Genomic DNA, 13,877 nt, shown 5'->3' on the forward strand with positions numbered 1-13,877 from the left:
TTGAGATTGGAGTCGGAGAGCCTTTAACACACGGCTTCTACAAACTATTTGATAGTAGTCGTAGTAGTAGAGATCGGAATTTGACTTATTTCAATAGAGACTCTTTCGGGTCTTCACGCCTTCCTGGACGAATAGTATTTTCCCGTCATCGAGTTATGTTTACACGTATACCTTATTCAATTTCAACAATTTATTTTTTATTTTTAAAATATTCAAGAAATTTTCACGAGATTGCCGCCGACTGATTGCACTTTAGCCAAAAAATGGGATAAGGAATATCTATCTAGAGAGAGTTGGGTGGTAGTTAAAAAAAAAAGACCTGTGGGGGTTTCTGGGAGGGGGCTATGCTCCTAGCGGAAGTTGGCGGTACTAGCGACACCATCTGTGAAACCTAGGAGAGGTGGAAGGAGGGGGGGGGACGAAAAAATAAGTATTGGGTCGGGGGGGATAGGTTCTAAAAACGTGGTCGTGGTTATCCCAGTTGTGTCTGGACTCGTACGTCGAACGGGTCGTTCAGTTGTTGTGCTCCGTGTGTGTGAACCATTTCAATTTAAAGAGACTAAACATTGACGAAAACATTTTGATTCGGATTATTATCAATCGGTGCCAATTTTATCAATCGAATTTTTACACAATCTCTCTCAATAACTAAACACACTCAGAAGAATGTCGATGATGTCGAATGAATTGCTGTTGTGCGCGGATGCGTGTCCGGAAGTGATGCCGGTGGCTGCCAGAGATCCTGCCATTATGACGGATCGACGAGTTTTGCAACAATTGCTCAGATTGGAAATGTTTTCCGTTCCATCCAGCGATTATTTCGCACCGACCAGCACCTCTGAATTGCAGCCCTACATGCGTCGTGTCGTCACTACCTGGATGCTCGAGGTAATTGCCCCCTATTCCAATTGAATTTCCACGAAAGTAGAATTAAACAAAAGTTGATGACTTTTCCAAGGTTTTCTTTGACCTTGTTTCTATGGAAAAGTCTTCGCCCTTTAAATCCTTAAGAGTGTAGTGACCTTTTTTTGGTGGGTGGGAGGCCATCTTTCTTTTTGCTCACCCACCCCCTGGTTTAAGACCTTTTTTAAAAAAATAAAAAAGGCAATTGCACTTTCGAGTGTGTATATTCTAAGAAAAGAAAAGAAACTCAAATTCATTGAACTGACATATGATAACAACAGGTGACTGAGGAGCAAAACTGCGAGGAACAGGTTTTCCCATTGGCTGTCAACTTGCTGGATCGTTTCTTGGCTTTAGAAGCGGCCGTTCTTCAACGATGCCAACTGCAACTACTCGGCTGTGTCTGTCTACTAACGGCCAGCAAGTTGCGTCAGTGCCGGCCCATTGGTGTCGATCTACTCGTCTACTACACCGATTACAGCGTCACGCCAGCTCAGATCAGGGTCAGTAAATTCTAGCCATTATTTATTTCTGTCAATACTAGGAATTGTTGATTATTTGCTCTCAAATCTATCTGTTGATTTTTTGGTTTTATCTTTATGACGTTCACACATTTTTTCTTTTACACGTCACGTGTGTGTTGCACTATAAACTTGTGTGGGCCGACCCCCACCTGATAACAATTACTTTCAAGTCCACGTGACCACCCGGCAACCAGGAAGATTTTTTAATTTTTCTTTCTTCTTCATGGGAGACATTTTTATAAAAACTTTTTGTTTGTTAGTGAATGAATGACTCGATGGTGATGAAAGGGAGGTGTCGAAAAGGCGACCTGTCACTTGACCTTTTTCACGGTCCCAGACATAATGGGGTAGTAGGAAGAAAAAACACACACACATTCAAAAATATAATACTTGTCACTCTTTGAGGGGGGAGTTAAGGGGAGGTCTTCATTTTTTCCATGTGTCAAAAAAAAGAAAATGACACGTTTCGGCAACGTTTTCTTTCTTTCAAAATTATTTAAAAAAACGTTCTTGTGACCTCTAAAAAGTTGCCGAAATGGACACACAGAACTCTAACCATCCGGTTGTTGTTGGGTAGAGGGGGGGGGGGGGGAGCCGGGCTTGATCATCAAAGTAGAGTGGGAGGCGGCCCCTGATGGTCATTCACAAGAAAGCCTCTCTTCTTTCTTTCTTTCTTAAAAATATATTCATGTGAGAAAAATGGTTATGTTTGCGAGCTCTGTGTGTGTGTTGACTCCTTGACCCAAGGAGGACCAGAGGCTTTAAGCGCGGAGAAAAGTAACAGGTTTGTTTATCCACTGTGGGGCCCCTACTAGCTTCTCTCTTTGTTAGAGCGGACACACACACACACACTGTACACAAATAATATAACCAAGAAATCTTAAGGAGCCAACGGAATGTCGCTCTCTCAGTTTAAACAATTGCCCCCCTTGTATTCCTTTTTCTTGGGGATACTTATTTTATTTATATATATATATATATAGTATATATAAAAGTATATTTTTATTGGTTATATTTTTCTTCCTTTTCTTTTAACGGAGAAGAGGGAGTTGACCCAGGGTCTCTGTATACTTAGAAACAAAACAAAAAAGTTCCCACCCACTTTCTTCTTCTTCGAGTGTTAAAGGTCGGAGAGGTTAAAAAGGGCTAATAAAAAGAAAAACTTTTTACTTTTTTTTTTATTTTTGAACACACACAAAACGGATATAGCCCCCGACTGGTGTGTAAAACTTTGATGGGCTTTGGGAAAAGAAACACAGGCGCCGATTTATTTCAGGGCGGCGACGGCGGCAGTAGTTAAACGTCTAATATAACTAGAAAGAAAAAAGGTTCGAGTGACGACTTCCTTTTTTTCTGGGCAAAGAAATGTGTCAGCGGCGTGCTTGACCATAACACACGGCCACTCACAATGCCCGTCATCATCGTCGCCGTTTTTATTTTTACGATAGTTTATTTTTAAAAAAGCGAATATTTTTCAATTTCCTTAAAAATAATAGTTGTAGTGATTCCGGTCTTGTGTGTGTGAATTTGTGCAAAACAAGAGCAGAGGAAATGGAGGAGCAACTTCCGCCGATGTTTGTTCAATGGATGACCCTCTTCTTCTTCTTTATCCTCTGGTCTTTTCTCAAGCGGAGAAAAGAAGCTTTGAATTACACACTGGCAGAAAAGACCCTGGGCAAACAACAACAACAGGCCCCAGATATCTGAGACTTCTTCGTTCAAATTATCTCTTTGACATGGGGCTCTCCCCTCTCCTTGTAGGAGAGACTCTCTCTTTCTGCGTGCCTCCTTGACGTGTCAACTCGTGTGTTGTTGGAGGGGGGAGAATAAAGAAAAAGATGGTGGTATTATATACACACACACTTCACTAGAGAGATGCTGAAGAAGAAAAATAAGACGGGAAATGATGAAGCAAACGATCAGTTCCGGCTGGAGCCCCAACATTTTCTCCGCATATTTGTTTTGGTCAAGTGTAATAGTAAGTAGTAGTACAGTTAGCTTGTAGTTGGAATGTTTTTGTACATGTAAGCAGGAAAAAAAGGGTTAGAACGCGGATCATTACTCCTCGACTGGAGGTGAATAGGTGTTTGTGTGTGTCAACCCCCTCGATAACATGAAAGAGTTATACAATCATCATTCATGGATCAAGGAGCTGGCGGAATGGAAGGATACGGATGTCACGTGCAGAATTTTGTTTTCCTACCTGTTTTTCTTACTTGTGCCTCTTGCGCCGACCTTTTAATCCGTTAGGTTCTGCAGTCGTCATAAATATCTCGAAAGAAGAAGTAGAGGGGGGTTAGAAGGAATTTGTGTTTCAACATTCCGTCCAGTCACTTTGGGGTCATTTGTCGTAAAAAAAGAATTCTTTTTTCCTTCCTTTTAGACAGAAGAAGATCCTGACGAATTCCCTTTCTTTCCCACACGTAATCGATGCCTGCTGTGTTATAATTTCATTTCGAAAGTTGTCGACTGGCTCTCGACGTGAGGCTCGTTGAAAGATGGTCCAAGCACAAAATGGAGGGGGTCTTACGAATTGGAAATTGGGTCTAATGAGCCGCTCGGTCGGGGGGTAGAAACCCCCCAAAAAATTTATACGCATTTTCTTGTCGGCACCAAGGGACGAAGAAAAACCTTTTTAGTGGACCAGGGGAAAATGATTTTTCATGAAATAAACGTGTGAGACTTTGGTGGACATCATAACGTTTATTTTTAAAAGCAGCAACGCAGTGATAGAAAGGCTCCAGTGATGAAATCACACACACACAAACAGGTATGCAGACATATTGGCGCGCACCTGTCAAAAGTTCCCCCGACGCCGACCTTTTTGGGTTTAGTGATTGGCATTGGGCCTTGCTCTGCTGAGGGGTGAAATGATTTTCGGTCTAGTGTATAAGAAGTAAGAGATGTCGCTCCTTTTTGTATTTATTTGGGTTTGTTTTTTCCCTATATCTTGGCGAGAAGAGGTACACACGCGAGCAAATCAATGGTTTTGAACGTTTGCCTTGGCTGGTTGTTATCATCATGGGACCCGAGTCAGAAGAAAAAAATAAAACCCGCAGTGTAATCATCTCTCAAAGCACCGAAAGAGGAGGAGGGAAAAGTTTCTTTCAAAGTCACGAAGAGCGGCGAAAAAATACAGGAAAAAATTCCAGCGAATGAGAGTCGAGAGGTGACCACCACCATTTGGTAAGGGGGGGCCCTTTGGTCAACCTTTGGGCCGGCACATTCCATTTTGGAACCAACTTCAAGGGGAGGTTGTGGCCCGTCCTCCCTCTTCTTCTTCTCTTTTTTCGCGGCGTGATGGATGGTGGCCATTTTTCTTTTCCTTTTTCGGCTCTCTCCCCCCTGGATGACCTGCTGGATCTTCCATCATAGAGATGCAGATCATCCAGATCCATGCCCCAATGTTGTTTACACTGGGCTGCTGCTGCCGATGGATCCAACTTTCTCTTCTTTGTCATTGGTCGACTCCTCCTTGGCACAAAATTCTTCTTATTCCAATTACCCAAGCGATTAGCTTCGCCAATACTCTCACCAAGTGTGACATTTTAACTTGATTATATTGAATTCAAAAAATAAAAAAAACCTGTTGGATGTGTATACCTGCAGAGAGAAAAATGTTTTTCTTTCTTTTAGGGATAAATCAGTCTAGATCCGACACGGGGGGGAATTATCCCCTTTTTGGCTTATAAGAATTTCGCCGCTTTACAAGAAACATTTCTGGTTGTCTCGTAAATTGCCCTTTTTTTTCTCTTTTCAACTTTTTTACTGCGCACTACTACTACTACACGTACAGATAAGATAAGAAACAAAGTCAAGGAGCCACACCAACAAAGAGAAACAAAACACAACTGAATCTTTTCAGATATTTCGGTGGGGTTTCATCAAGGCCCCTGATTGAAGGTTAATTGACGTTTTTATATTTCTCCTGGAAACAATAAATTTCGACCTGATTGTTTTTTGGTCCTTTTTGTTTTGACTCGAGACCCTGCGGTTGGATTATGATACTCTTGAAAAAACCCCATAAAATGTTGTCGCTGGGTCGTGCCCTTGTCAGATTCTTTTCGTCTTATCTTTTGTTTTTCCGTCCACCTTTTTTGTTTTGTTTTTTATTCTCTTGGAGAGTCGCTCCTGAATGTTTCTGCCATTGTCTTGGCCGTCAAATAAATTTCATCTTTTGGACAAATCACAGGTCTGGGAAATGCTGCTGCTGGGCAAACTTGGATGGGACGTGTCGGGCGTGACGGCCTTTGACTTTGTCGACCACCTGATGGAGCGCCTCGATCTGTCGTCGTCATCTTCCTCCTCTCCAGTCACAAACAGCAGCGGCCGTCATGTCCTCCAGTCGACGGGATCCGTCAGAGACAGCGCCACCGTTCTCCGCGCTCACGCTCTCACCTACGTCAGCCTCTGCTGCACAGGTAAACATACCAAACTTTTTATTCTCATCTCATCTTATGTTAGGGGGTCAATCAAAGTTCTTTTGCCGAGCGAAAATTTTAAAAAGAATGAAATTTATATCCACACGCTGCGGTGAACGAAGCAGATGATCCCGGCCGAACCGGCCCGAGCAGCTGTTTCATCTTTTATTTTTTCCCCTCTTCTCTCTCTCTACTATTATTGTAATCATGAAAAAAGCGATCCATTCAAAGAGCGTTTCGTGTGGAACACACGCACCAATAGCGCAGCAGACCCCCCCTTCCCCCATTTTACATGGACAGATGTTTATACATTGGAGCTATTCGATGCCTCCACACAGCCCAGCAGTACTATACACATACAGTCAAGTATCCCCCCCTCTCTCTAGTTAAAGTTTCTGTTCGGGCCCCCCTCTCTCAATTTTTATTTTGTAATGGCAGACACACGAAATGTCTGTGCGTCTATACGTATTGATGGATCATAACATGCGAAAAAGAACTTTTGTGAGGGATCATGTTTTCAGGGTTCTGCTCATCTCTCAACCTTCAGTGTTGACTTTGGCAGATTGAATATTCAAATGAGCTTTTAATATTACAACGATGAGAAATTGCGCGAAACTCGAAAGAAAAAATCTGTCTAGCTGAAATGGATTGGTCAAGCGCAAACTTTTAAAAAATTGGTTTTCCTGAAAAGAACATCCCATGCACCGTCTTTTTCTTCTTCTTGTTTGTATTTTTGTTTGCGCAATGGAAGCAATCAACCGACAAAGTTGAATAAGAGCGCACACAGTCACCACCTGTCAAACGCGCAACCGAATAATAAGAAAAGAAATTCGCTTTTTTTTTAAGTTTGCGCTTGGTGAGGTTCTATAGAGAGGTCAAGAGATGTTGTGTAGGTGTAGGATAGAAGGCCCCAGCAGCGGCGGAAATGCCACATTAGCGTTGAGGCGCCGCTTCTTCTTCTTCTTCTCCCGCGGTCATACGAGCTTGGGCCCTCCCAAGAAAGTTTGCTTCACTTGTTTATTTGTTCTCTTCTTCTTCTTCTTCTTTTTGGTCCCTCACATTCCAGCCAACTAATTTGCCTTGTCTCTCTCTTCCCCCTCCTATTCTTTTTGCTCACACAAGTCTCTTGATCATGTTATGGCCCCGAGAAAAGTAATAGGCCTATGTGGGGGGAAAAGAAAAAGTAGGAGGAGCCCCTATAGACCCATCTGTGAGGATGTACATAGGCCTCTGGTGGTTTTCATTCATTGTTTTTTTTTAAAATCTTTTTGGCCAGGGATTTTTTTATTTTTCTTGTTGTTTTGTGAATGGAAGAAAACAAAACTTGGAAGAAAAAAGTTGTGAGCGCCTCGATGATTACAGAACCGTAGGCCTGATGATAATAATAACAACATGAGGGGGTCCCTATCAAATACAAAAGGCCGACCAACTCAGACACTCCCCACAATCGGACAAACGAACGCGATCGTTTCAATGGAATGTCTTGATGCTCCCAATAGATGCGGGCTCTTCTTCCTCCCTTTGTATTCAAATGTACGGCCTTCTATATTTACTTTTGATTATCATTATGACACGCCTGTAGGATCTATATATTTCTCTGATTTTTACAATCGTCCCGTTGGCTTTCAACATTCCAACAACCCAAACAAAAATTTCTCTCTCTCTCACATGTCTGACCGGGAAAAATGTCCCGAAGGATGCTGGATCATTCCCCCCCTTGCAGATAGAGAGAGAGAGAACAAGACGATCCGGATTTTCGTTTGTTATTATGATATTCTTCTTTCTGGGTTGCATCGTTCGGCGGGGGTAAGAAAGAGAAGAAGAGGAATGATGATGGTGGTAAAAGAAGAAGAAGAAGATGGAAAGAGGCCAAAGGAAAGAAGAAGAAGAAAAAAAAGAAACGTGAAACTCGTGGAGGATATCTTCTTCTTTTGATCGGCCTCGACGTTGAAAGAAGAAGGTCTTGAGGGGGGGAAGAAGAAGAAAAAAAGAGAACTTTGGAATGCTTTGGGGGGGTACACCATAAGAAGAAGAAGACCCAAGGATTTTTTTTCTCCTCTGAGCCCAATGAACTCAGCAGGTTTCTGTTTTGGACTTTTGGTGGCCCCCCCTTTTTCTTCCCTTGTACATATCGGCTTCGACACTTTGCCCCAATCATGGCCGCCTGTATAATTGTTCCAGTTTCCAGTTGTTGTTTTCTTGTGTAAATGATGGAGAGTTAGGAAAAACGGTTTTCCACCAAATCTAAAAAACCCCTTTTGAAGAAAATTGGGGTAGAATCTGTTGTGGGACGAATGTGTCAAGAAAAGAACAAAAACACACCCTCTCCCGAGTTTTCTCAACGGTTCACACACACGGAGAGCAGATGCAAACCAGTAACAAGACCAGTCAACACAATTGATTGCGACACGAATAATCTTCGGGAAGGAGAAAAATCAGTTGGAGGAATAAAAGAGAAAAGGGGTTGGTTCAATCGTGTGGTCTTGTGTCTCTGATGACAAGGAAAATTGAAAAGGGGGAAGTAGAAAAAAAAAATAGATGGGGGGAGAGAAATTTTGTTCTTCCGGCTTTGTTATATAATAGGGTTCTGTGTCGTAACGTTTTTCTTACACACATCCTGTGTCTCGCCCTCCCCGAGGGGGGGTTCCTTGCGATCCTTCTTTTTTGGAAGAATAAATGTGTATTCTCTATTGTGTGTTTTGGGGGATTATGTTATCGGCCGCGACGCCAGGCGTCGTCGTCGTTAACAAAAGGAGAATTTTCTTCGGCTTGCCAAAAAAAGGAAGGAAACAGCTGATGCGCACGCCGGATCCTTTTTAAAAATGGGGTGACTGGGCGTCTTGAGGAGGACGAAAATTTTTACCGGGGGCAGATGTCATCGTCGTCGTCGATTCTATAGAAACCACTTTTGCAGACGTCGTCTTGTTTTTCTTGGGAAAGGGGGGAAGTGACGACAATGGCGTCCGTTGACGCAACACCTGGACGGCTAGGGGAAGATGAAGGTGGTCACCTTTTTTATTCACGGTAACACAATCGACAATATCTCGTAAGAAAATAATACTCGTTTTTCAAGGAGAGAAAAGTGGGGCACGTGCCGCTTTGGCTCTTTTGCGCTCAAATTGTGTTTCTATTTGCGGCAGATGTGATGACGGCCAACGGCGACAAGGTGCAATCTGAGACTCTTTGATCTAATCAGACTTGGTTTAGGTTTAGCCTCTGGTGGTTTTAAAATAGAAAAACTCGCTGGCTTTTGTGATTGGGAAATTGATTTGAATGTTGAAGATGAAAATCAGGACGGGGTCCGATGAAAGTTGGTTTTTCTTCTAGCTGCTCAATTATTATTACCTTTCAAAAAGTGGGTAGTACTTTTTATATTTTTTATTATTATTATTATTCTTTGGTTGGAGCAACTGGAATTTAGTTGACTTCAAGGTTTCCGGTCCGATTTCTTTTTTCTAGTCCATATAAATATTACCCAAGTTGGGGAAAAGAAGGTCAAGATCCCATTCAAAAACACCCGAAATGGAAAATTCAGCTACGCTCGCTACCCATCTGGTCCCTGTCTCTTTACCCTCGACCGCCAAGGGTTCCGTATCGTCTTGGAAGCTAGAAGAAGAAGAAAAAAAAACGTATTTATATCTTGTTAAAGTCGAGCGCATGTCGTAACTCGCCCTTTGGTGTCGTGTAACCTTTCCTTTCTCTAAATTAAAAAATAAAACGACTGTGCTGGTGGTGTTTTATCCCTCGAGGAGGAAAGGAAAGAAGAAAAAAAAAAGGCAATCTCGAAAAGGAAGCCAGAAACTATTAACTCTTCACAAGAATTTCCATTAAAAAACCCTCATTTTCTTAAATGAGTAAATTTTCAAACAACTCTTTTTTTTTTAAACACAAAAGCCGCGCTGAAACACAAAGTTTTGTGAAAGGGAATTTGAATATTTTTGAATAGGGAAGTGCGTGTTTGTTTCTTTATTTTTTCTTCCCGGTCGTTTCCGGATCAAAGTGGATGGCGAGTCAGACGTGCGTTGAACTCTTTTTCCAGAAAACTTTTCATTTCTTAATTATTTAGACGCAGAAAGGGAAACAAAACAAAACAAAATCAGTAGCGGATTCAACTCGTTTTGTTTTATTATTATTTGAAGGTTCTTGTTTGGGTTTTTTTTGGGTCAAGAAAAAACAAAGAGAATAAATTAACTTTTTTGAAAGTCTGTTTGTTTTTGTTTTGCTGGACTCGAATGAAGTGATTACTTCCATTTTTTCATTTATTAAACAATTGAAATGACATGATGATAATTATTCATCAGCCTCTCACCTGCCTCTCTGTCCGTCTGCTCTGATGTGACGTGCGTTTTCTATTGGCTTCCAAACCGACACCTGGGTGCAAGCGTGTGCGCTGCTCGTTCATAAAAATACCCCTCCTCTTACAATTCCCCCCACCCTCGGATCTAATCAAATCCAACACATACAGAAAAATAACATCAAAATTGTGTCTATAAGGCGACAGTGAGGGGATGTGTCGCCATTTTTAAAGGTCCCCCCTCATCCATCCATCCATCCACACACGCGCCCATAACACCCACAACACACACACACATAGCGGAAACTTGGGTTGCACCTGGATCCTCTCCTGGGCTGGCTGGCTGCTGGAGCCGCTTTCCATTGTATTGCAGCTATAGGGTGTAGATGGGGCCATGGGTTATACAAGCTTCTTCTTTCTTTCTTTTCTTTCTTTTCTTTTCGTGTGTTTAAAATGCTTGGCAGTGGCTTGGCAAAAGAAACGAGATCAGCCACTCCCGTGTGTTAGACGGCCATTTTTAAAAGGCCAGAAAACCTTCCGGTATATATTCCGTCTCGCAACAGCTGTCATAGTAGTAGTAGTAGACGTAGTATTATATTGGAAGATCAAAAGGAATATCAAAACCACTATAGACATTTTTCTTTTACTTCCTTTCCCCCCCCCCTTTTGTATTCTTTTGCGCAACCAGATCGGATGTATGACATCCTTCCCCCCTTATTTTTTTTCTTTATAGATTTTGAAATAAGAAGAAAAAAAGAGACTGGATTTATTCGGTTCAATCTGTTTCCAATTTTTTAACTGGATTTTCTCTTTCTTTTCTTTATTTAGAAACGGATTACATGAGAGTACGCCCGTCTTTGATCGCTGCGGCTTCTATTTCGGCGGCCATCAACCGACTGGGTCTCACGACCTCTTCGTCAACCATCGACCCATCGTGCGAGGAGCGTCTCCTAGCCGATTTGGTGGCCACCGATGCTCATCAGTTAGCCAGCTTGGTCCGGACTGTCGAATCCCTCATGGCCGCCCAGTTGGCCTCTGTTCAACAGCAACAACAAGACCACCACCTCCAACAACAACAGCAACAACAGCAGCAGCAGCAACAACAACAACTTCCTCACGTAAAAAACAGTAAAATGCAGACGGCGACGAGTAGTTGGGAATTGGACGTTCAGCCGGAAACCCCCACCGACATCCAGGATATCCACTTTTAAAATGATCCATTACGCAGGACACAACACGAAACGCTAAATCTTCATCACAACAACCCCAACTCTCTACTCCCCAAAACAAAAACACCTGAATACTTAAATAATAATTCAATTTAAAAAAAAATAGAGGATGAAAGACACAACAAAAACTTTGTCCGACGACTGAGACAGTATTACCTGATGAGCCGTTCATTTTAATTAAATTTAAATTCCTAGTTTCTTTTTTTAATTATTATTAGAAAAAAAAGTATTGAAATAACCACACAAAAAAAATTAAAATATCCTATATCACACAAAAACGTTTATGGCTCAAAAGTGTCATGTACAGATATAATAATAAGCTTTTTTTTAATTTTTTTAAAATTAATTTTAAGGAAGAATAGTATTTAAACTGGAATTTTTTTAATAAAATAAAAATAAAAAAAGATAAAAACCAAACAAAAAAAAATATTTTTTTTTGCCATAGAATTTTAAAAAAGTGAATCCCACCCGAATAATCCTTACCCCTCCAAATAAAATGTTTACAATGTAATTCCCAAAACAGTTCAAACAGTGCTTCGAGAGTGTGCCCCCTTAACGTTTTATTTCTCCTTTTACTGCTGATGTTTGATTGATTTCCTTTTTTCCGTATATAACCATTTATAGACACACATCCCGTCTCCACTGCCCCCAAGCTGGTTTCTCTGTCATAAGTTTAAAAAAAAAACTCTGTTGAAGAAAAACAAACAAAATACCTCGTCGCCCCTCCACTTATCAAACCACACGTCAATTTCAAGTAGTTTCTAAGTTTTTTTTTACCCCATGTCTAGTCGATTCGTCATCACTACACAGCAAACCTACACCGCAAACTCCCAATTATTTTATGTGTACCAAGCCGTGAAAGAACGTAGAAAAAGAACAAAAAATGTGTTTTCTTTTTTAAAAACCTCATGATTTCCCTTCCCTGTCCCGATGATTAATATCGAATCATTTTGTTTGTCAAACCGCCTAATTTTATTTCACTTTTTTTTATTATTTTAATCCGTTTTTTTATCCACTGCTGCGCCCCATTTGTTCCAATGTTCAATTTATTCATCGCAGTAAATTTATTCAAAAAAATAGGGGGGAAACGTGTCATATCATTTTGTAATGGAACACACTGTGGCCCCAATGCGTGTTTTTCTCTATTATGAAGAAGAAGAAAAAAAGTTAAAAAAACCAACAAAAAAACAAAACAAAAGTTGTTGTAAATACACAAATCAAAATTTTTCCACAAAAAATATGAACGGTTTTCCTTGTTTCTTTATTTCGTTCAGAATAAGAACAAACGACAACATTCCGTTAGATTTTTTTCCAGGAGAGATATTCCAACATTTTCATTCAAAAAAAGTGTACGGGTTCATCCATCACGCAGTTTGTGCTCTACTAAACCAGAGGGGATATAAAGCATCCAGACATTAAAGAGAAATAAGCTATATTTTAAGAAATATGTGCACATGTATACCAAGGATGAGCGTTATATTTTGTCGGCAATGTTTTTACTCTTTTTGTCTCAAGACCTCCTGGTGACTATTTTTTTATTTCCTTTTTGATGTATATTTTCCTTTTTTCCCCAAAAAATATTGTCGACCTGTTTTTATTATTTTCCATCTTTTTTAATGCCTTTTTTTCGGTTTTTATTGTCTACTGTAGCGAAGAATGAAATGGTAAATGATAGAACTGGAAATCTCTGCTGACACCCCCACTCTCTTTTCGCCTTATTCTTATAGTCGAAATGATCCGCGGAGCTGCTCGAGAATCAAAATCGTCCAAGCAAAATGGAGAAAATAAAGCGCAACGGTTTTGGTCGAAAGCCCATTCACAGCTGTCAATTGTTTTCCTTCACAAGGACTGATGGAGGGACCCACCAGAGGCGGTTATTTCAATGAAAAATCATCAGACGGCGGGATTGAGCCGTTGTGTCAAATTCTTCACGCCATCGTCAGCCTATCGTGACCGTAAACAATATAATGGATCTATTTGTAATCTACATCATAATAATAAGTTTGAGAAAAAGAGCGCTGGGGGATTTTTCAATCAAAGGAGACAACGACAAGGACGGCAACAATGTACGATTTTCTATTTACATAATGTAAAAATTCTCGACAGTTATTCTTCAATCAATAGACATTCTTTTCCTTCCTTCCTTATTCAGTGGGAGACAATGAGGTGTGCAGCAGGAGCCCGCACAGCTTTAATGAATATAACAGCAGCAAAGGTCCGAGTATTTGTTAAAAAAAGCTAGGACTTTCTTCGTTCCAGAAATTGTTGTTAAAATTCGAGTCATGATCATTTCATTACGCGACCAGTAGGGCAATAATGCCATTCAGGAAACACAACAAAAAGCTTTAAAAAAGAAAAACGCAATCAATGAAAGTAGGTAAGAGACCTTCGTCTAGACCCAACAGAAATTATAGGAGAAAAGAACTTTTCCTTTTATTATTATATAGTTTTGGCCCCACAGAGATTTCGGTTGTTGTTCACTTAATTGAATTTAAAAATTTCTGTT

At 40.8% G+C, this 13,877-nt stretch overlaps 1 protein-coding gene across 1 annotated transcript; it reads left to right on the top strand.

Annotated features, from left to right (window-relative positions):
• Positions 1–473: 473 nt before the first annotated feature.
• Positions 474–12,198, top strand: LOC124337610 (G1/S-specific cyclin-D2-like). The gene is made up of 4 exons (XM_046791658.1): positions 474–888; positions 1,185–1,406; positions 5,620–5,848; positions 10,971–12,198. Exons 1-4 carry the CDS (start codon positions 667–669, stop codon positions 11,351–11,353), a joined length of 1,056 nt encoding a protein of 351 aa, XP_046647614.1. The 5' UTR covers positions 474–666; the 3' UTR covers positions 11,354–12,198.
• Positions 12,199–13,877: the final 1,679 nt, after the last annotated feature.

The sequence above is a fragment of the Daphnia pulicaria genome, chromosome 4 (genome assembly GCF_021234035.1).
Source record: "Daphnia pulicaria isolate SC F1-1A chromosome 4, SC_F0-13Bv2, whole genome shotgun sequence".
Lineage (NCBI taxonomy): Eukaryota > Metazoa > Arthropoda > Branchiopoda > Diplostraca > Daphniidae > Daphnia > Daphnia pulicaria.

Bases quoted from the DNA above. Each gene is read 5' to 3' on its own strand.
- LOC124337610 (XM_046791658.1), top strand. From the start codon at position 667: ATGTCGATGATGTCGAATGAATTGCTGTTGTGCGCGGATGCGTGTCCG. The intron at 889-1,184 runs GTAATTGCCCCC...TGATAACAACAG, and splicing joins TCACTACCTGGATGCTCGAG to GTGACTGAGGAGCAAAACTG. The intron at 1,407-5,619 runs GTCAGTAAATTC...GACAAATCACAG, and splicing joins TCACGCCAGCTCAGATCAGG to GTCTGGGAAATGCTGCTGCT.